At 41.6% G+C, this 26,031-nt stretch overlaps 1 protein-coding gene across 2 annotated transcripts in view; it reads right to left on the minus strand.

Moving 5' to 3' along the window:
- Positions 1-14,512: 14,512 nt before the first annotated feature.
- The window catches only part of LOC123757220 (TOX high mobility group box family member 3), a 116,658-nt gene continuing 105,139 nt past the window's right edge, over positions 14,513-26,031 (minus strand). For both annotated transcript variants that reach the window (XM_069329382.1, XM_069329383.1), the window contains one exon: positions 14,513-16,809. In XM_069329382.1, coding sequence (XP_069185483.1) covers positions 16,734-16,809 — 76 coding nt within the window. In that variant the 3' untranslated portion in view covers positions 14,513-16,733. The remainder of the gene's footprint in view (positions 16,810-26,031) is intronic.

Below are 26,031 nucleotides of genomic sequence, written 5' to 3' on the forward strand. Positions count from 1 at the left end.
GGAGTGGCTTGGTAGTGCCGGAGGCTATCTACTTGTGGGCGGAGTTAGCTACTAGGTTCCCCAATATAAACTCGGAGAGCTATCCAGCATGGAGCATTAACAGACAGAACGGCAGTCAGGAGAGCAGAGCAGACGGGAGGCTGTCGGCCGGCAGGGCGGGAGTCTCCGTCAACTACAAACCCCCCCCCCCCCCTCTCTCTATTCAACTTAGACTCAGTCCTCGGTGAGTGAACATTAAGGTGACTTGTCGTGTTTTACAAGTGTTGTGTGACGATCAGGGGCAGTCAAGTTGTAGGGTTCTCGAATTCTTGGATGATGACTCACTTTGCATATTAAACTGGAACATTTTAATTGAATTGCTAAATTATGATACTTCATGTGAAATATAATTATGAATTTATTATTTAAATTGTGTTTAACTTTGTTCCCTAGAGCTTTGAGTTGAGGATTTGAGAAAGCCTCTGTGGTTACTGGGTTCATGATAAATGAGTGCATGTTTGGAGTTGATACATGGTACAGAGGGAACATACTAATAATGAACTCATGATAACATCCTTTGAGAATTTTGTGATACAGGCAAGTTCCATTCCTTGTCTTGTATGTAATGATCATGAATGGATGGTGGCAGCATTTCGTCTTCTACTATCTACTCTTCTACTTCTATCTACTCTTCTACTTCTACCTATCTACACCTCTCCCTCCACCCATCTCTAAACTCTCACTTTCAACTAATGACCCTCCTCGCTCCTCCCACCTCCCTACCTCTTACCCCAGACCCTCACTAATTACTTCACTATTCATTTCTTTCCTTTCGTTTCCTCTTATACGTTTGTGGCAATGATACTGTATTCTAGAGTTCTCTCTAGAGTTTCGGGTAACTGATCAAGTTACGGCGCCTTGTAGTCTTAGCACCTAGGTAGTCAAATACCTAGGTTACAAGGTGTTGAACGAGAGAGGTTGCCTTAGGAACTCTGGAGGGTGCTCTAGAATAGTTAGCTAACTGGGGACGGGATAACGGACTAGAGAGAGCTGTTTCCCCCGGCTTCGTTAGTTAACTGGGGGGTGGAATAATGGACAAGATAGAGCTATTTCCCCCACCCCCCGTTACAATGTTGGCAGCGGTGTTGAACAATGTTGTAGGTAGTTGGTGTTCTTTTAACATTGTTCAGTCCCACGTGTCTTTTTGCCGCTCAGGCGCTATCAGGGAGATCTTGACAGGTGTTTATTATTCGCGAGTTAGCGAACTTTTTTTCAGGTTAGGAGATGGTGATTCTCTGGTGTTGTGTTTAGTGATTTTGTGAGTTTTGTGTAGTTCAGGGAATGTTCACCAGAACTTGCGTGTGTAGTGAGTTATGTTAGTAATAAGATTTGGCGATTTGGAAACTTAGCGGTGTTGGTAGTGCAGGTCAGCTGAGTGTGACAGGTGACCTCGCATGTCCCACGGGGACACCCAGCCACCGCTGGTCTCCAGGTCAGTGGGGAGTGGCAGGTGTAGTTTTTAAGTAGTGGTTCTGCTCAGATTATTGCGATCGACTGTTTTACTCCATTTGAACGCAATAACCCGAGGTGTACTGGTCTTGTACAGCATGCTAGCCAGGGAGGCTTAGTATGTCAGTAGACTTCACGTTGGGGACGCTCGACGTTAGATAGTCTGGTCACAGGGGTGGCAACAGTTTGGAGTTGTTGACCGGCGGAGATGCTAGGGAGACACTCTGGGTCACGTAGGTGGCTGTAGGTTAAGGGTGGGAGTAACGGTTAATTATGTACTTAAGATTAGGAAAGGTATAGTTAAGTTTAGGCTAGTGTTTTGTCTATTAGTTTTGATTTTTTTTTGTGACAAGTTAAAAGTAGTGATGACCTTATTCTCTCTTCTCTAACTTTCCTCTGTTACTGTCTTATGTTCCACCAAGTCAGTATCATTCAGAGTTAATTGGATTATTTTTAAAAAAATTTAAGTGTAGTTGTTGCCAGGAGGAGAGCGGTATAACTGGACTGTGTAAACCCTATACAAACTACAGGGTCACACAACAGCATGGAACACGGATATTGTCGCCTTTCTGTTCACCCACAGGTGGGAGCCAGAAGAGAGGAGAGACGCACATACAAAAGAGGGAGACGGCTGCTGTGTACGACACTCACGGGCGTTAATCACCACCACCACGACCAGCCCACTACCTGGAGGTCATGGCTCCACCACCATCACCACCCCAGGGGACCCCAAGATGCAGCCCTCTCGGTCAGTCAACATTGGTCTACCCAGTGGACCCCAGGTCGTTCTGCAGACGACCCCAGACGACCCAGTAATGATGGAAGAGGAGCAACAACGACTCCAGTCTGTCCCACCAACATCGGTCTACCCAGGATGGACCCCAGGACGGACAGACCCCCAATGGACCCCAGGTCGCTTGTCTAAGACCCATGGGAGGAGGAAGAGAGAAGAAAGAAGAGAGAAGAAAGAAGAAAGAAGAAAGAAGAAAGAAGAGAGAAGAAATAGAGAGAAGAAAGAAGAGAAGATAAGACAAGCTGAGTGAGACATGATACCTAGTGTCCCTTGCTGGTGTCAGCATCATTGCATGGAGCGCAATTGCAAGACAGGATCGTTTGCCTTGACTGGCCGCCCCTCCTACAAGCATGTTGCTCTGTTGAGTGATTCTTCCTGTGTCATGCGGACTTGATGTGGCTGTCAGAAGTAGCTCTCTGAAGGAGGCGTGCTGGAGCAACAGGGAGGAAGAAGAGTAGGATGGGATTTCTACTGTTGGCAACTATATGAAGGTCTCGAAACTTGTAGTCCCTATAGCTGTGAAGAACCCCAATATACGTCTCTCATGGTGACTGACGTAGGGCCAATTACAGATCAGCTGGGACAACCGAATTCCACGGTCCTGTGCGCAGTTCAAGTAGTAACGGCTTTCGGGTTGACCAAGGGTTGTTGTGCGTTAACGACGGAGAAGCGACGGAGGCAGTTGTGTTGAAGAAATGTGGTACAGGATTATCTACAAGACCAAGCAGTGACGTCGCCCAGCCAGAGACAATGGACGTCTGTCTACATATTTCATTTTTTAGAGTAGGATGATGTATATTTGTTTAGCTAGGATGTATTCTTTTCGTTAATAAAGTTGTCGCACACAGCTAGCTTGCTTTAGCAGTGTTGCAAAAACTTTATTTTCGGGGAGAAGGGGAGATGTAACACTGTAAAAGTGTTTGGTTTAGGTTAATACATACATAGAGTACATGAGTCACAGACAAGGATCGGAGAGGCGCCAGTTGTCTGCCTGAGATCTCACACCTCTAACCGTTAATGACCCCAAGTGACCTGAGGTCAGATCATGATAATTTCACCTTGCTTCCGCTAAGCGTATAATTGGAGCCGGGTAGCCTTCAAACATGCCGACGTTTAAGGAGTGGCTTGGTAGTGCCGGAGGCTATCTACTTGTGGGCGGAGTTAGCTACTAGGTTCCCCAATATAAACTCGGAGAGCTATCCAGCATGGAGCATTAACAGACAGAACGGCAGTCAGGAGAGCAGAGCAGACGGGAGGCTGTCGGCCGGCAGGGCGGGAGTCTCCGTCAACTACAAACCCCCCCCCCCCCCCCCTCTCTCTATTCAACTTAGACTCAGTCCTCGGTGAGTGAACATTAAGGTGACTTGTCGTGTTTTACAAGTGTTGTGTGACGATCAGGGGCAGTCAAGTTGTAGGGTTCTCGAATTCTTGGATGATGACTCACTTTGCATATTAAACTGGAACATTTTAATTGAATTGCTAAATTATGATACTTCATGTGAAATATAATTATGAATTTATTATTTAAATTGTGTTTAACTTTGTTCCCTAGAGCTTTGAGTTGAGGATTTGAGAAAGCCTCTGTGGTTACTGGGTTCATGATAAATGAGTGCATGTTTGGAGTTGATACATGGTACAGAGGGAACATACTAATAATGAACTCATGATAACATCCTTTGAGAATTTTGTGATACAGGCAAGTTCCATTCCTTGTCTTGTATGTAATGATCATGAATGGATGGTGGCAGCATTTCGTCTTCTACTATCTACTCTTCTACTTCTATCTACTCTTCTACTTCTACCTATCTACACCTCTCCCTCCACCCATCTCTAAACTCTCACTTTCAACTAATGACCCTCCTCGCTCCTCCCACCTCCCTACCTCTTACCCCAGACCCTCACTAATTACTTCACTATTCATTTCTTTCCTTTCGTTTCCTCTTATACGTTTGTGGCAATGATACTGTATTCTAGAGTTCTCTCTAGAGTTTCGGGTAACTGATCAAGTTACGGCGCCTTGTAGTCTTAGCACCTAGGTAGTCAAATACCTAGGTTACAAGGTGTTGAACGAGAGAGGTTGCCTTAGGAACTCTGGAGGGTGCTCTAGAATAGTTAGCTAACTGGGGACGGGATAACGGACTAGAGAGAGCTGTTTCCCCCGGCTTCGTTAGTTAACTGGGGGGTGGAATAATGGACAAGATAGAGCTATTTCCCCCACCCCCCGTTACAATGCGGCCCGGTCCTCGACCAAGCCTCTACTCCCAGGAAGCAGTCCGTGACAGCTGACTAACTTCCCAGGTACCTATTTACTGCTAGGTAACAGGGGCATCATGGTGAAAGAAACTCTGCCCATTGTTTCTTGCCGGCGCCCGGGATCGAACCCGGGACCACAGGATCATGCGTCCGGTGTTCTGTCCGCTCAGCCACCGGCTCCCTAAAGACACACGAGTTCTCCCTGATATTACAGTTACCTGATGAAAAACGTAATGTGACAGTGTACTGTTCTGGTGCCCTCGGGGAATGGAAATGTTGCGGAAATAATCCGAAGTTTCCATTCCTTTTGAAGGGTCTGAGTGGTATAGTTGGTTACCACATACCAGTTATGTCAGTTGCGCGAACAGCTGGCTCTCTGGGTTCAAGTTAACTTTCAGGGTGGTGTCTGTGTGTGTTTACCACTCACTTGCGTGTTTAGGCAAGCAAATGTTATATTATATTATATTATATTATATATTATATTATATATTATATTATATATTATATTATATATTATATTATATACATATATATATATATATATATATATATATATATATATATATATATATATATATATATATATATATATATATATATTATATATATATATTGTGACGATAATCTCTTTCAAGAGAGATTGAGCCTGCTCTTCCCTACTTAAAGTTACGTCAAGTTAACAAGTATAAGATGCTACATTCAAGATATGTCACCGGTAGCACAAAACGTTTTGACCAGGAGGCAAAACGTACCCAAGAACCCCCCTACTCCACACATCCTCCATGCCGGCTCGTCGTCAACCAGCAAACTACCCATCCCAGCCTGCCTGCTCCTGATTGGTGACTCGCCGACTGCGCACCTGCACACTGCACCTCAGCGCCATCTACATGAGTCAACGTCTGAGCCTGACCAGCTATCAACTTCAGAATATTCTTTGTGCTCTTAGAGTTGACATCTCTCTCTGGCATACTAAGCTCTCTGGCTTTCGTATACTAAGGGAGATCTCAGCTAAAGCCGATATTCTCAGCACCATTTCTCCATTATAATATTGAATCTATTATGTTTTGCATTTATCTTTGTCGTTTTATTGCACTAGTCATTTACCCGAGATTTGTCTTTATTTTCATTTATGTTTAAAGTAAATATATTAAAGTTTCATTGTTCATACTTTGTGTTTTACGTGTTCCTCCCTCTAACTTACCACAGACAACAGGCAAGCAGTCTATCTTTTTTTTGTAAGTGTGACCAGGCATTGACACCTGCCATTGGAAGACTGCCGAACATCTATACTCCAACACTTTCCCGTCACTATATATATATATATGCGAACAAGCCTGAATGGCTTGTTATATATATATATATATATATATATATATTATTAAATATGACCGAAAAAGTAAGATTAATAATTCTAACACGAATTTTCTCTTTCGTACATTTCTTTTCACTGTTGGTGGTAATTCCCCAACAAGACCAGCAAAAGCTGCTAGACTCTGTTATAGTGTCGTCCCAAGATATATCTGTGGAACATGATGGTGAAAACTGTGTCGAAATAGCTCTGGATCTCTTAAAAGACAAATTGCAGCTCATTCTAAACAAATCTGACGTTATTGCTGCCTACAGAGTAGGCAAAAAGAATCCATCAAGTCAAAACCAACGGAAAATTCGCCTGAAGCTGTCTTCCCAGTTCACGAAATCCAATCTAGTCCGGACAGCTGTAGCCCAACGGAAGGGATTATACATCAACGAGTGCTTGACTAGGAACAGACAGCACCTCCTCTACCGCCTGCGTCAAATCCGTCAAAAAAACCCAGATGCGATTCATCAGTGCTTCGTTAGAGATGGACTGATAAAGGTGAGAAAAACCGCAGAGGGCAAAATGTTCACAATTACTAAAGAAGAGAACCTCAACGCTTTCCTCTCCCAATGTGGTCTGTCTCAGCTCGTTATCACTCCCAGTGAATTAACTTAATTAACCCCCTGTCAACTAGTGGGGCTAGGTTTCCTAAGTCTCATTGTTTCATTTCTGACTTAATTTTTAACTTACTCTTAACTAGTCATTTACTGAAATTATTTGAGTGCATAAATAGTTCTTCAGGTCTTATTAATTATACAGTCATAACTGAACTATTTATAGTTAATAATCATTAGCTTAAATTTGCCTATGCTTATTATTCAACTTTTCTTTGATTCCATTTATTACCTAGGTTGCCTAGCCTCGCCATGCTCCCTTACTCCATTGTACCCCTGGCTTTGCCTGCATCTCAAATTGCAAATTGTTACTTAGTGTACCTGAGAGTACTTGTAAGCAATCTACCTCATTTTTCATTTTTGCTCAATTTGTTTTTGTATTGCTTAGTCTTGTTTATATTTTTGTTTTGTATTTCTATATCTTGTGTTTTGTATAGTCCATGTTTATATGTTTTTTCGTTAATCTCATTTATTACCTAGGTTGCCTAGCCTAGCCATACTCCCTTGCTCCATTGTACCCCTGTAAGCTCCTTTTGAGTTTGCTTTGTTCTGTATTGTGTACATCTTTTTCCCTATTTTATAGCTTATTTCTACCTTGTTATTTGCCTTTCTTCCCTTGTTTTTCCTGCAATCAGCTTTTTTTATGCAGACAAGTATAGACCCTGAACTTAACCTTTTATCCACTATCTATGACAATTATCACTTTAATGATCTAAATTGCAGATATTTTGCAGCACATGATGTAAACAATGTATTAACTCATAATCACAATATCTCTGTAATCAATTTGAACGTTAGATCCCTAGGTAAACACTTCGATGATGTTAGTGCCTTGATTGAAGCTATTGACAACAAATTCTCTTTTATTATACTTACTGAAACATGGTTGAAAGAGGATACTACTCAGCTCTTTAACATGCCTAACTACTCAGCAATTCACAACTGTCGTCAACTTCAGAGAGGTGGTGGCACTGCTCTTTACTACCACCAAGAACTAACATGCTTAAAAGAAATTAAAACCAGAGACTGCTATGGGGAGTATATCTTCGCCAGCTTCAGAGTCAAGGGTGCCGAGTCTGTCCTGACTGTGGGTGCAGTTTATAGAATTCCTAACACTGTGTCCGAATTCAACTCAAACCTTAGAAATCTAATACTTGATAACAGACTGAACAAAAACCACCTAATTATCGCAGGGGACTTTAATATTGACCTCTGCGAGCCTGAACACCCCACTGCTGTTAGCTTCCTCAACTGTATGAATTCCTGCTTCCTCATACCCTTAATCACTAGACCTACTAGAATCACTGATAGCACTGCCACGACGCTCGATCACATCTGGACAAACATAACCTCTCCGCTTACTTCAGGTATAATCACCGATAGCACTACAGATCATTACCCCACATTTCTCTTAACTAACATTAGCAAACCACCTCTTGAGTCAAGAGTGATACGTTTTAGACTACACAATGAAACTGCTATAGACAATTTTATAACTGCTGCTGATAATGTCAACTGGGAGTCCGAGTTAGGTAACATAGTGGACATCAACCTAGCAGTGCAATCTTTTCTTCAAAAAACTCTTAGCCTTTATAATACCCACTGTCCTATGCTTACAAAACAAGTCACAACCAAAAGGCTTAACAATCCCTGGCTTACAAAGGGAATACTTAAATCTATTAATAAAAAACATGACCTTGAGAAGAAGTATAGGTTAGGAATTGTCTCCAAAGAATTCTCAAAGAATTACTCATTATTGCTGTCTAACATAATTAGACGAGCCAAAACTAAATACTACGAAGATAAATTTAGCCAAATAAAGAGCAACATTAAACAAACTTGGAGAACAATTTCTCAAATATTGGGCTCAAAGAAGTCTTTAAATAACAAACCGACTCTCCTGTCTAATAACGATGGTCAGCTTTCAGCCTCTGATTCTGCTATTGAGTTCAATAGGTTCTTCTCTTCCATTGGTTCATCCCTTGCAAATGATATTCCATCTTCCAGTACAGACATTAATGACTATCTTTCAGGTAACTATCCACAGTCTCTGTACCTAAAGCCTATTAATTCCACTGACGTCAATGAGATAATCCTTTCCCTTAAAACCAAGTCTGGTGCCCTTGAGGAGATACCAACTTTAATTTACAAAAAGCCTCCAGATCTTTAGCCCCTGCTATTGCTTTGCTCTTCAAGTCACTTGAACTCCAAACCTTCCCAGATATTCTAAAAAAAGCGAGAGTAACGCCTGTCCACAAGTGTGGTAATCTCACAGATGTTAACAACTACAGACCTATATCTATCCTGCCAAACTTGTCAAAAATTTTTGAAAAACTAATCTATAAGCAGCTTTACTCATATCTAGCCAAACTCAATATACTTAGCCCTTGCCAATATGGCTTCAGACCCAAAAAAAGCACTAACGATGCACTTATTAGTATGCTTAACTCGATTCATACAGCTCTTGATAAAAATGAGTTTCCTGTTGGGTTGTTTGTGGACCTGCGTAAAGCTTTTGACACTGTCAACCACCAAAACCTTCTTCTTAAATTACATCATTATGGAGTCAGAGGACACTCCCTACAATACCTCAAATCCTACCTTACTGACAGGCTCCAATATGTTTCTGTGAATAATACAATTTCTCCCACCCTACCCATCAACATTGGTGTTCCTCAGGGCAGCATACTTGGCCCTCTCCTCTTTCTCATCTACATCAATGACCTTCCAAATGCCTCCCAACACCTCAAACCAATTCTATTTGCTGACGACACAACCTTCATTTACTCCAGTCCTGATCCCCTTGCTCTAAATGCCACAGTAAATACTGAGCTAAATAAAGTCCATCTGTGGCTAACTAGCCAACAAACTCACCCTTAACATTGACAAAACCTTCTATATTCTGTTTGGCAATAAATCCTCTAATCAAATAAATCTCAAAATAAACAATACCCAAATTTGTAACAAATTAGATGGCAAATTCCTTGGCATTCTCATTGACCACAAGCTTAATTTCCAGGGACACATTCTAAACATAACAAAAAAAGTTTCAAAAACTGTGGGCATTCTTTCTAAGATCAGATATTATGTACCACGCCCTGCCCTGGTGACTCTCTATTACTCCCTTATCTATCCATATCTCAACTATGGTATTTGTGCTTGGGGCTCTACTACCCAAAATCACTTACGTCCTCTAATTACTCAACACAAAGCTGCTATTAGGACAATATCCAATTCTGGCCCCAGACATCACTCGGTACCCCTACTTAAATCTCTGAATATGTTAGACATTAAGTCACTGCACATTCTCTCATGTGTATTATACATATATAAAACGCTAAACTATAATGCCAATCCTGATCTCAAAAGCTTCATAGAAGGTTGTATCAGAACCCATGAGCATCACACCAGAAATAAATACAGTTTTGATATTCCTAGAGTACGACTTAATCAAACTAGAAATGCTCTACAAATCAAGGGGCCCAGAATGTGGAATGACCTTCCCAACCATGTTAAAGACTGTACCTCTCTCAACCAGTTTAAGTTAAAAGCGAAGCTATACCTAATAAATTCCCTGTAACCTACCTTACCCTTCTATTGTCAACCAATGTCTGTTTTTTTCTTTAAAGAGCGCTGTTTGTCGACATAATTGTATTTGTGCTGCTTTTTCATCTATGTTTTCATTTCTTGTTTTCATTCTACTCATTATGCTCAATTAGTATTAAGCTTGTCATTTAAGTTTATCATGCCCGAAACGCTTTGCGTAATAGTGGCTTTAGGCATTGTATGTACTAGCTCTACCTATAAGTCAAACAATCCTTGTAAATATTTATTGTATGTATGTACCTTACCTAAATAAAATTGTATTGTATTGTATTGTATTGTATTCAAAAATCAATTCTCCAAAATTCATTTTTATTTCTAGTCTGAAGCGACACTTGAGCGCGTTTCGTAAAACTTATTACATTTTCAAAGACTTTAGTTTACACATACACAACTGAACAGAACTTACACATCTCCGATTTGTTTATATCTACATTTGAGTGAGGTGGATGGGGTGAGGTGGCATTAATAGGGTATTAATTTCATCAACACAAGACAGAACACGAAACAATGGGTATTGAATGGAAGTGATTGTAGAAAGCCTATTGGTCCACATTTCTTGATGCTTCTATATTGGAGCGGAGTCTTGAGGTGGGTAGAATATAGTTGTGCATTAATTGGCTGTTGATTGCTGGTGTTGACTTTTTAATGTGTAGTGCCTCGCAAACGTCAAGCCGCCTGCTATCGCTGTATCTATCGATGATTTCTTTGTTTTTACTAGGATTTCTCTGGCGATGGTTTGGTTGTGGGAAGAGATTATATGTTCCTTAATGGAGCCCTGTTGCTTATGCATCGTTAAACGCCTAGAAAGAGATGTTGTTGTCTTGCCTATATACTGGTTTTTTTTGGAGCTTACAGTCCCCAAGAGGGCATTTGAAGGCATAGACGACGTTGGTCTCTTTTAAAGCGTTCTGCTTTGTGTCTGGAGAGTTTCTCATGAGTAGGCTGGCCGTTTTTCTGGTTTTATAGTAAATCGTCAGTTGTATCCTCTGATTTTTGTCTGTAGGGATAACGTTTCTATTAACAATATCTTTCAGGACCCTTTCCTCCGTTTTATGAGCTGTGGAAAAGAAGTTCCTGTAAAATAGTCTAATAGGGGGTATAGGTGTTGTGTTAATTGTCTCTTCAGAGGTTGCATGGCGTTTCACTTTCCTTCTTATGATGTCTTCGACGAAACCATTGGAGAAGCCGTTGTTGACTAGGACCTGCCTTACCCTACAGAGTTCTTTGTCGACTTGCTTCCAGTCTGAGCTGTGGCTGAGAGCACGGTCGACATATGCGTTAACAACACTCTTCTTGTACCTGTCTGGGCAGTCGCTGTTGGCATTTAGGCACATTCCTATGTTCGTTTCCTTAGTGTAGACTGCAGTGTGGAAACCTCCGCTCTTTTCCATGACTGTTTACAAGCTAAACTACTCCAAGCTTGTACTAAAGAGGCACCCTTCTTGAGCCCGGATGGGCACATGTATAAGCAAGTAGATGGGGTCGCCATGGGTTCTCCCCTAGGTGTCCTGTTTGCAAACTTCTACATGGGTACCATCGAGCAAAAAGTCTGTCGACATGAACTTGAAACCGGCCATATACTGCAGGTATGTTGACGACATTTTTACACAGGTACCTGATGTCAGACATCTGCAGGAGCTGAAGGAGGCATTTGAGCAGAGTTCCGTGCAGTGTTTCACTTACGAGATGGAAAAGGATGGGAAGCTGCCCTTTCTAGATGTAACAGTCATGGAAAAGAGCGGAGGTTTCCACACTGCAGTCTACACTAAGGAAACGAACATAGGAATGTGCCTAAATGCCAACAGCGACTGCCCAGACAGGTACAAGAAGAGTGTTGTTAACGCATATGTCGACCGTGCTCTCAGCCACAGCTCAGAATGGAAGCAAGTCGACGAAGAACTCTGTAGGGTAAGGCAGGTCCTAGTCAACAACGGCTTCTCCAATGGTTTCGTCAAAGACATCATAGGAAGGAAAGTGAAACGCCATGCAACCTCTGAAGAGACAACTAACACAACACCTATACCCCCTATTAGACTATTTTACAGGAAATTCTTTTCCACAGCTCATAAAACGGAGGAAAGGGTCCTGAAAGATATTGTTAATAGAAACGTTATCCCTACAGACAAAAATCAGAGGATACAACTGACGATTTACTATAAAACCAGAAAAACGGCCAGCCTACTCATGAGAAACTCTCCAGACACAAAGCAAAATGCTTTAAAAGAGACCAACGTCGTCTATGCCTTCAAATGCCCTCTTGGGGACTGTAAGCTCCAAAGAACCCAGTATATAGGCAAGACAACAACATCTCTTTCTAGGCGTTTAACGATGCATAAGCAACAGGGCTCCATTAAAGAACATATAATCTCTTCCCACAACCAAACCATCGCCAGAGAAATCCTAGTAAACAACACAGAAATCATCGATAGATACAGCGATAGCAGACGGCTTGACGTTTGCGAGGCACTACACATTAAGAAGTCAACACCAGCAATCAACAGCCAATTAATGCACAACTATATTCTACCCACCTCAAGACTCCGCTCCAATATAGAAGCATCAAGAAATATGGACCAATAGGCTTTCTACAATCACTTCCATTCAATACCCATTGTTTCGTGTTCTGTCTAGTGTTGATGAATTTAATACCCTATTAATACCACCTCACCCCATCCACCTCACTCAAATGTAGATATAAACAAATCGGAGATGTGTAAGTTCTATTCAGTTGTGTATGTGTAAACTAAAGTCTTTGAAAATGTAATAAGTTTTACAAAACGCGCTCAAGTGTCGCGTCAGACTAGAAATAAAAATGAATTTTGGAGAATTGATTTTTGAATTACCACCAGCAGTGAAAAGAAATGTACGAAAGATTGAGAAAATTCATGTTAGAATTATTAATCTTACTTTTTCGGTCATATATATATATATATATATATATATATATATAATATATATATATATATATATATATATATATATATATATATATATTTATATTTATTTATTTTAGTAACCCAATGTCAGCAACCGGCACCCGTCTCACACCGCAGGCCCTCCGAATTGCTGTGGCTCATTGCCTCACTGCCCCAATCCACACCGAATACAGGTGTATTTGCGGCGAGGCAGTGGCCGACAGGTACGAGTGGCATGGCCTTCTCTGCCAAAGGACATAAGGATGGTATACGAGACACGGCGAGGTTAACAACATTATTAAGAGGAGCCTTACCACAGCTGGTTGTCCAGCAGAGAGAGAGCCCTGTTACCTAATGCCCTGCAACTCTGATGAGCCCGTCGGTCGCCCAGACGGGATCACTTTGAACCCTTAGAAGAATGGTAGACAGTTGGTGTGGGACTACACTTGCATTTCAACTTTAGCCAACACCTATGTTGACTTCAGTGCTACACAGGCAGGTGCTGCTGCCAATCACAGGGAAGCAGCCAATTCACATAAATACAGAGACCTTGAGCACCACTACAATTTTGTTCCCATTGCCTCAGACACACTTGGTGCCTGGGGTAAAAGTGCTGCTAGTTTTTTGAAGGAGTTGGTGTCCAAGCTAATTGAAACAACTAGAGATCCTAGAGCTGCCAGTTTTCTCTTTCAGTGCCTTAGTGTGGCGATCCAGAGAGGAAGTGCTCCATGCATCCATGGTTCCTGCCCGCCATCTGAGGAGCTGGAGGAGCTCTACAACTTGTGACAAGTAGCCTTATACCTTGCATGTAACCAATGTTGTATTCCCTTTTTGTGTAATGAAATTTTCAAATAAAGTTAGATATATATATACACACATATTAAAAAAATAGGGGTGGTAGGAGAAGAAAATATCAAAGTGTTCAGTGAGGATCCACAAGGTCTTCGCCGAGTACTCTTTATTTTCTTCTCCAAGGCTATGGGTCCCTACATAGATTGGATTATGCATAAGAATCTTAAAATATAGATTCAAATATATATAAGATTCTTTATATAGGTTATTCATATATACAGTATAACAGATTTTTACTATGTCTATATATACATTTGCATAATATATATATAAAGACTTCTATATTTCTTCTTGAGGTTATCTTAAGATGATTTTGTGGCTTATCGTCCCCGCGGCCCAGTCCTCGACCAGGCCTCCTTTTTGTTACACACCCCCAGGAAGCAACCTGTAGCAGCTGTCTAACTCCCAGGTATCTATTTACTGCTAGGTAACAGGGGCATCAGGGTGAAATAAACATTTTGCCCATTTGTCTCCGCCTCCACCGAGGATCAAACACGGAACCTCAGGACTATGAATCCGAAGCACTGTCCACCCAGCTGTCAGGTGCCCTGACAGCTCACAAATATTTTCTACTATATAATATATATATTTAGTCTAACACAAAGTATTGAAATAAGGTTAAATAACACCCGAATATGTGTATAATATTTATTATATTGTGAATACAGAAGTGAAAGAGAACACACACAGGCATCATACACATTAACACAACATCCTCAAAAGTATGCCTTGCGGCAAATCCATACCATAAGCATTTGCTTATTTTTGTTTTTTTTTGACAAATTAAAATACCAGATTAAGGAACCATTAACAATGTATTAAGTAATACATGAAATCACCTAGGAATGGGCAACACCATTGCTACCACAATAGAAGGTGTATGTTTGTTTGTCGACTTATGTTTTAATATAACCTTGTTATTCACTTGTTCTCTATTACTATTTACGTGATGTGAAATCATAATTGATTCCAATTGTTCACCTTAACATTGTTCAACACCAGAAAACAATTTGTTCATTTCTACGATACAAAACCATTGTTTGTGTATTATATGGAATTACAGTAACTGCAAATGGAACACAACCAATGTTACCTGCGGTGGAGCCTCTGCCTGTTTTGTGAAGCACTGTATTTCGTCAACATATTTATCATAGCTATATAAGAAGGGCAAACACTGACTTTATTTTATTCTAGGACCGAAGGATTCTCTAAGAGCTACAAGCATGGGTAAAACCTGATGTGAAGGCAGGTAGTTTACAAGTGGCCATCATTACTTTACATCTACATACCATTTCCCTGAATTTTAGTGTTATTCACACCAAAACAAGACTTCGCTCTTCATGCGGTGCTTTGCATCAAGCTTCACCCAATAGAAAATATTAATGAAGAAAATAAAGTTTGAAAATACAAGCAAATCATATATCTCCTCTTGGCTGCATTCCAGAGCTTAAAAATGAAATTAGAGTATGTCATCTCCCAAGAGGCTGCAGCAATCAGTCCTCCAAAAATTTGTCTTATGTACATTGAGGATTGAGCAAAGTGTCCGTCTGACACAAACTCGCCCGACTGCCTCTTGATAGTTAAGAAGTAAAACCTGGGAAATGCCAAATGATATTGCTATGCATGCAGGGATGGCAAGCACAGAAGGCTTCACATCTTTCTCCACCTTCTATGTTTGCTATGGAAGGAATTGATACAAGTTTGACAAACAGGTCAATTCTAACGATGTTCTCCTTGCTAATCAAATAATAAGCCTCTGGACAAATCTACTATGATACATGTACATACAATCATACCGTACATAATCACCAACTCTTCATAATTCAATCACATCGAGGAGAGAAAACAAAAATCATCAATCACTTGTACATACTGTTGAAATATTTACAAATTATATTGTAAATGTTACTATATCTATAATAATCATAATTCTCTCTCCGTATCAAGAAAAATCAACACAAATATTTACAAACCCAGCTCCCTAAGACATGATTTACTGCTGGAGTTGCTTAAATCTTATGATCAAAATATTGTTCCAAATGCTGTGAAAAAGGGCATGACATCAGTTACAGATATTCCACTCATGTAAAGTTAATACTTTGTTTCCAATAATTTGTTCTGTGTACAAAGAATAAATAATATAACAATTAATGTAATATTTTGGTCCCCTCCTTCCGTTTGGTCAAGTTTGGCATTCCTGTTAGTGAAGTAATCAGCAATTAAGAACTCATGTCACTACATGTTTCACCATGACTCATTTTTCCTATACTGCACTGTTAATAGGAAAACGAATTCATTGTTAGTTCTACAATTGCTGATCGGATCACTTTTTGTTTTACACAGCCTTGTTCATAAGCAAAATGAAAAATTACAGTACATGCAATGCTCACTTTCACAGCACTCGATTGTTCTGGAACTCTCATCTAGGGTAGAAGAAGATTAATAGACTCACACAGGTGTGAATAATACATTTGGGATACTACAAAGAGCAAGAAAAGATTGAACAGACAGAAAGATGCTTCCTTGAAGTTCCAGAATTGACAACAGTATAGAAAATCGTGACTTTCATACAAGCACCCAGTTTGTCAACATCTAGGGAATGATGAGGTACCACAATATCAGTCCCCCTATCTGCAGATGGTTTACTTATTTTTAGTATCTATGTGCCAGGTCAAGTAGCCGCATCACACATTTGCCTATCCTTGACAACAAATCTAACTTCTGTGCACTTATTACTGCACCAGGTACCTTTCTTCTTCAGATCAACTAACACAGCTGACTGATTTACTAGTTGACCGACTGGTTGGACTGCTGCCTAGCTGGTCCCCAAGTTATTTCTGTGATAAACAAGGGTTTTATTTAACTGGCGCTGGGTAAGTTGGGTTGATGGGCTGATGATGGTTGCTTGCCACCCAAGTACTGAAGACATCTCTGTGGAGAGAAACTGTTATTAGCATATTCCTGTATTCACAAACTATGACTAACATACAAAACAAACATTTAGTGTCATGATTCGGCAATTTCTGGGTGAGCACAAGTTGCACCACTGAAGCTACCATCTTTGATGTAGGTGCAATCAGACGCAGAGTTCAGGAACCTATATACAGAACTTGGTCCCCTCACAGTGGCACAGGAAGCCATGCTATTTATATATTACATCATTTATGCCACCACTGAGGAAGCCACCCAGAAAGTCTACCAGTCATAACAAATCACAGGTGCCTGCCTCCGAGAAATGCAGACATGAAAAAACCCATGCAACTCCCCCAAGGTTGTATGGCCTTGTGAGAATCATCACAAATATTTTAAAACCAGCCCCCCCAACCCTTTCCATAGTTTGAGAAGGAAAGGGGGATGTCTAGCCCAGTTCAATGAATGATGGAAGAACCCGACTCCCTGCAGGAGGGAGGGTATCACAGAGTCATACCCAACCTCACCCAAAATTTGAAGTTTCTTTACATTCAAGGCTTTTTTCCCAATACCCTTTTGGCTCCCTAAAACTAACTACCCATGGAGAAGAAACAAATGCCTACTTAACAGACATGAGGGACCACCGCAGATATTATTTCAAAGAGAGAGAGCGCCAACCCAAGGGCGCTGATGCCCGGGATATTTATTAAATACTGGTCTGCAAACACCTTGTTCGACCTCCAAAATCCCCTTACCTGATTATCAACACACCACACATTAACAAAAACGGCCAAAAGAGGCAATATATTCGGCTGTCATGCTCAAGAGAGTACACCGCAGGCTGGCTAGACATGAGAATGACACAATGGACCATCCTTGTAACAGGGGGACAATGAAAACAGGATCAACCCACAAGGCATCCACCAATGCAGAAACAGAGAATGTAGCAACAGACACCCTCCAATAGACAAAGCATTATGCAGTCCCCAGCTGAGCCAACTAACAGACCCCTCCAGAAAACAGCCACCTCATTCTTACCCAGAAAAGAAGGAGCCAGCTGAAGAAAAAAACCAATTCCCAGGAGTGAAGGAACAAAAACCCAGCACCAAAGGACATCATGAAGCTCAGCAACTGGGGGGGAGGGGGAAGTGCCTTGCAAAAACTATCCCACATAAAAAGGGAAACAGTAAACAGGGTGCAAAACAGAGCACCCAGTCCAGAGCTCAAGATGACTCCAGCTCCACATAACCAACCCAGGTGAAATATATATTTATATAATATAAATAATGCCAAAAGGCAACATGCAAAATGGAGCCTGCAAAGTATCAAACCTGAATGCAAGCCACACGATACAAAGCAACAGTATTTCACACGAGATGCCAATCAAAAAACCACCACCTGCTCGGAAACAGACAAAGTATTATATGTCTAAAAGACAAAGTGACAAAACGACTGCGAAGAAACTCATACTGCCACATCTATGAAACCGGCAGGTGGGACACCCAATTCACCCACCTAAATGCCATCCTTGTGGTGTCATTTATACCCATCTCAGAAACTCCAGACGTGATTAATGAAGGAGAAATTCAAACCAGCGAACTATGTCACCAGATTGACCCTTTAAGAGCTGCAGATAAACGACTGAGCAAGCAGCACCAGAAACAAAAGCTCGCCCAGCCAGAAGAATCACCTTTCCCATCAACCAACTGCGACTTCTGCCAATTCACCAGGAACCTGAACTAGACAAGCTGTGAAAGAACCAGATCCCTGGCTACCAGACATGCGCCAATCACAGAGGTAGGTCAAGCCACGTCACCTGAGCTCGTGAAAACACAAGGAGCCAGATTCAGGCTAAACAGGAGAACCCAGAAGAGGTAAACTTCAGGCCCCACTACTAACCCTAGCCAATCCCTCAACCTTGCAAGTACAGTATAGGAATGTGCCAATAAGCATCCAAGAGGTCCAACAACATGTCCTCTAAGTGCCTGGCTCGAGAGCAAGAGGCACCTGGGACAGAGTTGTCATCTGGAAAGAGGGGCAAGAAATAAACCACTTCAATCATGAAAGATTAAGATTGACCAGAAATCCAGAGAAGCCCGCTTTGGAACTGAAATAGGTGAAAATCCAACCAGAGCTGTGGTCGTCTCGACCATGCCAGAAGCCATCCAACCAGAGATAACCCCACGGAGATATGGAGATGAAGCCTCTCCAGACAGAATTGAACTCCCGAAAGAAGACAGGACTGACCAACTCCACCAAAGACCCACAAATCAGGGGGGACCAAGCATCGGCATACCAGGCTAGCTGCCCCAACCATGAAAGGGCTGGCACATTAAGCACTTAGGTAATTATATACTTAGATACTGTTTTGCGAGTACTACGTAGACGAAGTAGCCACAGGAAACACTTGCGACCCAGCAAGACTCCACCAATGGCTCACCAGGCGCAGATCCCGCCCACCCAGACTCTTTCAAAGAACGACAACAAACCTGCCTAATACAAACGACATCCTGAATAGGCTGACAAGATGTAGGTGAGACAAAAACGGAGTCACTGCATCCTGCAGAGAAAAAGGAGTGGGGGAAAGAAGGACAAGGGACTAAGTCAAATCCTAAGAAAGAGCCAGCACAGCCTGCCAACATACAAACTGCACAGAGAAGTACATGTCCACCACATCCCACAAAATAGGAGCATACACATTTGGAAGAGCCACCGATGAGAACAAAAACCCACAAAACAACTACTGTATTCCCAAACCTACCCACACCTTCAGTGAGCCCAGCACAATTGCTGACAGACACATAGGTCCTTCGCCAAAACCAACACCACCGGAACCTCCACATGAAGCTAAAGAACTCCAACATCCCAAGAAAGAGCGAGGCAAACACGCACTATTAAGAGGCTCAAAAGAGATGCCACCTGAAACACGCTTGCAATGTTTCAATACTTCCTTAAGCGAGTGGTTCCAGCAAAAACTGCCCCAGGTCTTAGGAGAAAGCAAAGGATTCTCCACTAGCCAGAATGTTTCCGGAACATCATAACACACCTAATAGGGGTAACTGAACTCCCTCTTAAGGGAGGGATGCTCTTGAACCCCCCCAATGGGGAGGCATAAGCCACGTCATGAAGGAAGTACATAAATAGTGTCTCACGAGCATCCGAAGGGGAAACCTATGAGGAAGAAAATATCTGGAAAGATTCTCCCGGAGTGCACAAAGGCACCCGAAAATGAACCCTTGGGGCAGGCTCGACATATTCAACTCATACAGGGAGGGGGGTTATCTTGAGATGATTTCGGGGCTTAGCGTCTCCGCAACCCAGTCCTCGACCAGGCCTCCTTTTTGTTACACACCCCCAGGAAGCTTCCTGTAGCAGCTTCTAACTCCCAGATACCTATTTACTGCTAGGTAACAGGTGCATCAGGGTGAAAGAAACTCAGCCCATTTGTTTTCGCCTCTGCCAGGGATCGAACCCGCAACCTCAGGACTACGAATCTAAAGTGCTGTCCACTCAGCTGTTGGGCCCCTAGGCCTCACAGCTAGTCAGTATAACCTTCAGCCTAGTCAGGCCCCCTGTCAGGGGGAGGGGGTTAGAGGACACTCCATACAAACCACTAGAAACAATGAAAGGATACCAATTCCGACTCCCCGAAAACTGTCAAGAATCTCAGGGCAGATCCATCATCCACGCCAACCGGCAGAGCCCACGGAAGAGGCATAGAAAGGAGGAGTCAGCTGGTAAGAATGGCCAGAAGCTCAAATCAGAACGGACGACCCCTAAATCCATTTCTTGCTCCAAACCCGAAACTCTCAAAAGCTTCACGGCCAGAAGCAGGGGTAGCAGTGTGTGGTTCAGTCTCCAAAAAGGAGAGCAAACCACACACTATGTGGAAGGAAGAGGAGGCATGGGCAGAGAGATCAAACTGACCAACACTTCCAAATCTAGGTCTCTAAAAAACAACCAGGCCACCTCTGCCCTTCTAAACGGGCACACACCTTACACAGCTGAAGCACAGAAAACCTCATTTGAAGACCAGTCACTGCTTGACAAGTCCGAGCATTATCAGAAGACTAACGAGTAGAGTTACACGATGGGGAATGCGACCACTTCCCACATGACTTGGGATCGAAGGTGTCACCAACCCAACAGCCAGCATGCCACAGCCACAACACATGAACATTGCCACGTGGCACTGACATGTGCACCCTTCAAACTCGCACATAGTGACAGCGGGCTTAGAAGGAATATCCATGGCCACCAACCCTGCAGGGAATTTCCGGGGCCAGAAGATTACAATGCATATAGGACACCCAGGCACTGGGATGCTATGCTGGTATTCTAAAAAAATGCTACATAAATTAACCCCAGCCTACCTAAGATGGCTGGGAAAACCAGTGTACCCCATCAGTCAAGATGCTCCAACATGAAATAAGATAAATGCCATAAAACCTCAGACTTCCCTCAAGGCGAAGGCCACCACAAGGGAGGTGGACTTCTAAAGGATCATCACCTGAACATCCCAAGAAAGAAAACCCTTGCAATGCAAGGAACTATTAGGGAGTGACCAGGGAAGGAAACCCTGAACACATGCACCTCCAAGTGCACAAAACTCCTGGCCCATGCACACAAAGGTGCAAGCAACACCTAAGAAAAACACTGGGGCCAGAGAGACAGTGACAATTCCAGCACACATCACAGGAGAACTGACAGTGGTGCCTGTGAGCCATGACTTGCCCATTTCCATTACACTGTATGGTTGTTCTGTAGTGCCGTCTGCCTACTCTTTTTTTTTTTCTGGCTTTCCACTAAAGGACATGTTTCAGACACTTTATATGCTTTGGCAGTTGTTGTTCTATTTGTTGTGTGTGACATAAAATTTCAATGTGGAACTGTTGTAATAAGTTCCATATTTATTTTCCCCCAGTCTATTCTATTAATATTAAATTTCATTTTATCCAATAACACCTCTTGCTTGGTAAAAAAAAATCCGATGTATTATGTTTAATATGTTAGTTTGCATTTCAATGAGCTTGTGACCTGAGGATGTGAAATCTGAGATTGTAATGTTCCTGATTATTTCTTTGTTGTTGAAGATCAGATCAAGAATATTTTCAGCCCTACTTGCCTCTGTTATCTGCTGACTGAGCTAAAATCTGTCACTAAATCCAAATACTTGTGTAATCTGTGGTTGGTTATTTCCACATAGATTTCCTGGTAAAATATTGTAGCAAGTATATTATGTCAGTACTATATTTGCTCCAAACTTTCATTAGCTTATGTGCAGATAATGTAATGGCTTTGTTTTATTTTTAGTTTTTCTCCATCTTAGACTAGGCAGGTTGAAATCGACTAGCAAGATAATATCTGGTATTGGGTATAATATCTCTATATATGAAATTCTTGAGCCTATTCTCAATTTTCTTAATCTGTTCTGTGAATTCCTCAGCCGTTGCATCTGGGGGTTTGTATATTAGATTAATAACTAAGTATATTTTCTCCATTTTTATTCCCAATACTTCTACCACCTCATTTGTAGAGTTAAGGAGTTCCGAGCATACAAGGTCTTCTCTTACATACAAAAAAACAACCTCCATGTGAGCTATGTACATTATCACATCTATAGAGATTATATTCTGGTATCCAGATCTCACTTCCATGACTTCCATGCATGGGTTTCTGTGAAAGCTCAAAATATTGAAAGCTCATTTGCTCCATTAATATTGAGCTATTGAATCCAAAATGTTTGTTATGTGAAATCCAGAGTAAAAACCATAAAGTATCGAGCCCTTGCATAAGGGAGATTGAAAATTACCCGATTGTCATCAGGTAATGTACAATCTCCCTTATGAGCATTAAGCAGTTAGTGAACACTAACATAAAGAAGTTAGTGAAATATTGACGACACAACAAACCTCTAAGAACACAGAAGATTGACAACCCAAAGAAATTCATCAGCAGGTTGATTCCAACCTCTATATACATTTTAACTGTCACTGTCATCCCTAACCCAACCTGTATGATAAGAACTGCCTTCCTAACCTTCTGAATGTGCAGAGAACATTTTCTGTCTAAATACAAAATATAAAAGCAATATTATTGGAAATTTATTAAAATCCCTCGATTTGTATTCTCTAAAATGAAGTCAAGATATACTCTACAATACAACATTACTATTTGTGCATCTGTTGCTTACATGTCTGATGATGAATCTGTATTAATAGAACTACATTTTCTGGGAAAGCCCCTTGTGGCTCCCTGAAACTACCATCTTCAATGTAGGTCCAATGTATGTTAGCACCATCAGTCACAGAGTTCTGAGGTCTACCAGGAACCCAGAGCCAGAACCTGGTCTCCTCACAGAGGCACAGGAAGCCATGGCATTTATATATTAAGTTCTTCATTTATGGCACCACCGAGGAAGGCACCCAGAGTCAAAACAAACCAGCCTCTGACCTGCAGACTCAAAAACAGCCATACAACTCCCAAAACTGCAGTAGGTAAAAACTATAAAAATGTTGTCAGACTAGCACGCGCTCATTCACCAAACTCTCCCCCAACCTTGTATACCATGCAAGGTGAAGGAGAAGATCATGAGAAGAAACCTAGTAGCACATCTGGAAAGAAGGGACTTGGTGACACATCACAAACATGGGTTCCAGGATGGTAAATCTTGCCTCACTGGTTAAATAGAGTACTACGGTCAAGTGACAAGGATTAAGCAAGAACGAGAAGGGTTGGCAGACTACATTTTCTTGGAATGTTAGAAAGCCTTTGACACAGTACCCAATATGACATTGGTGCATAAATTGAAGAAAAAGGCAAGAGTAACTGGTAGAGTGCTCCAGAAGTTAAGGGAGTACCTAAGCAATAAAAAACACACCTGGTTGATACCTGGTTGATGGGGTTCTGGGAGTTCTTCTACTCCCCAAGCCCGGCCCGAGGTCAGGCTTGACTTATGAGAGTTTGGTCTACTAGGCTGTTGCTTGGAGCGGCCCGCAAGCCCCCATACCCACCACAGCCCGGTTTCCTCCCGGTTTCCTTGGAGGAAACAATCTAGTTTCCTCTTGAAGATGTCCACGGTTGTTCCGGCAATATTTCTTATGCTTGCTGCGAGGGTGTTGAACAACCATGGACCTCTGATGTTTATACAGTGTTCTCTGATTGTGCCTATGGCACCCCTGCTCTTCACTGGTTCTATTCTGCATTTTCTTCCATATCGTTCACTCTAGTACGTTGTTATTTTACTGTGTAGATTTGGTACTGGGCCCTCCAGTATCTTCCATGTGTATATTATTTGATATCTCTCTCGTCTTCTTTCTAGTGAGTACATTTGGAGGGCTTTGAGACGATCCCAATAATTTAGGTGCTTTATCGGGTCTACGCGTGCCGTATATGTTCTCTGTATTCCCTCCATTTCAGCAATCTCTCCTGCTCTGAAGGGGGAAGTGAGTACTGAGCAGTACTCAAGACAGGACAACACAAGTGACTTGAAGAGTACAACCACTGTGACGGGATCCCTGGATTTGAAAGTTCTCGTAATCCATCTGATCATTTTTCTGGTTGACGCAATATTTGCTTGGTTATGCTCCCTAAACGTTAGGTCATCAGACATCATTATTCCCAAATCCTTTACATGCTGTTTTCCTACTATGGGCACATTTGATTGTGTTTTGTACCCTGTATAATGTTTAAGGTCCTCATTTTTACCGTACCTGAGTATCTGGAATTTATCACTGTTAAACATCATGTTATTTTCTGATGCCCAGTCGAAAACTTTATTAATATCAGCTTGAAGTTTTTCAATGTCTTCAGCCAAGGTAATATTCATACTGATTTTTGTGTCATCTGCAAAGGATGATACGAAGCTGTGACTTGTATTTTTGTCTATATCTGATATGAGAATAAGGAAAAGCAGCGGTGCATGAACTGTACCCTGAGGTACAGAGCTTTTAACTGCACTTGGACTAGATTTTATATGGTTGACCGTTACTCGCTGAGTCCTGTTTGACAGAAAACTGAGTATCCAGCATCCTACTTTACCGGTTATTCCCATTGACTTCATTTTGTGTGCTATCACTCCATGGTCACATTTATCGAAAGCCTTTGCAAAGTCCGTGTATATCTCATCAGCATTCTGTTTTTCTTCTAATGCCTCAGTGACTTTGTCGTAGTGATCAAGTTGCTGTGAGAGGCATGATCTTCCTGCTCAAAATCCATGTTGGCCTGGGTTGTGAAGGTCATTGGTCTCCACGAAATTGGTGACCTGACTCCTAATCACTCTCTCAAATACTTTTATTATGTGCGACATTAGTGCAACTGGTCTATAATTCTTTGCCAATGCTTTGCTCCCTCCCTTGTGTAGAACGGCTATGTCTGCTACTTTAAGTGCATCTGGTATCTCCCCCATATCCAAGCTCTTCCTTCACACTATACTGAGTGCCTGTGCTACCAGCACTTTGAATTTCTTTATAAATATTGAACTCCATGAATCTGGCCCCGGGGCCGAGTGCATGGGCATGTTTTCAATTTCTCTTTCAGTCTAGTACACTCGTGTTGATATCAGTTATATTTACAGGGGTTTGGATATCCCGCATAAAGAAATTGTCTGGATCTTCCACCTTCATGTTGTTTATTGGAGTGCTAAACATGTCCTCATACTGCTTTTTTAGGATTTCACCAATTTCATTGTCATCCTCCGTGTATGAACCTTCACGAATAGGTTGTATGCATTGTATGTTCGAATAGGTTCAATACTGGCAGTGGGTTTTGCTTTTGATTTCGCATATGTGAAGAAGTATTTTGGATTTTTCTTTATTTCCTGAATTGCTTTCTGTTCTAACTGCCTTTCTTCAGTTTGATCTTGTTTGATTGAGTGTTTCAATTTCCGCTCGATTTCTTCACTCTCCCTATTTAAATTTTTCCTTCTTTGACGGGAAATTCGTGTCTGCCTAAGCATTTCCATTATTTTTTTCCTTCTTTTATAGTGTCATCTGCATTCTCTTTCTACATTGGATCTCTTTCTGGCTTTCCTCAAAGGAACATGTTTCAGACAGACTTGATACGCTTCCGAAGTCAGTTTTTCTATTCCTTCTGTAGGATTTGTATTACTTAGAACAGTTTCCCATAGAATGTTTGTAAGTTCCCTGTTTATTACCTCCCAGTCTATCCTTTTATTATTAAAATTGAATTTACAGAATAGCCCCTCTCGCTTTATCAACGTTTTAGGTCTATTCTGAGTATTGA

This window comes from Procambarus clarkii, chromosome 22, assembly GCF_040958095.1.
Source record: "Procambarus clarkii isolate CNS0578487 chromosome 22, FALCON_Pclarkii_2.0, whole genome shotgun sequence".
In the NCBI taxonomy this organism is placed as follows: domain Eukaryota; kingdom Metazoa; phylum Arthropoda; class Malacostraca; order Decapoda; family Cambaridae; genus Procambarus; species Procambarus clarkii.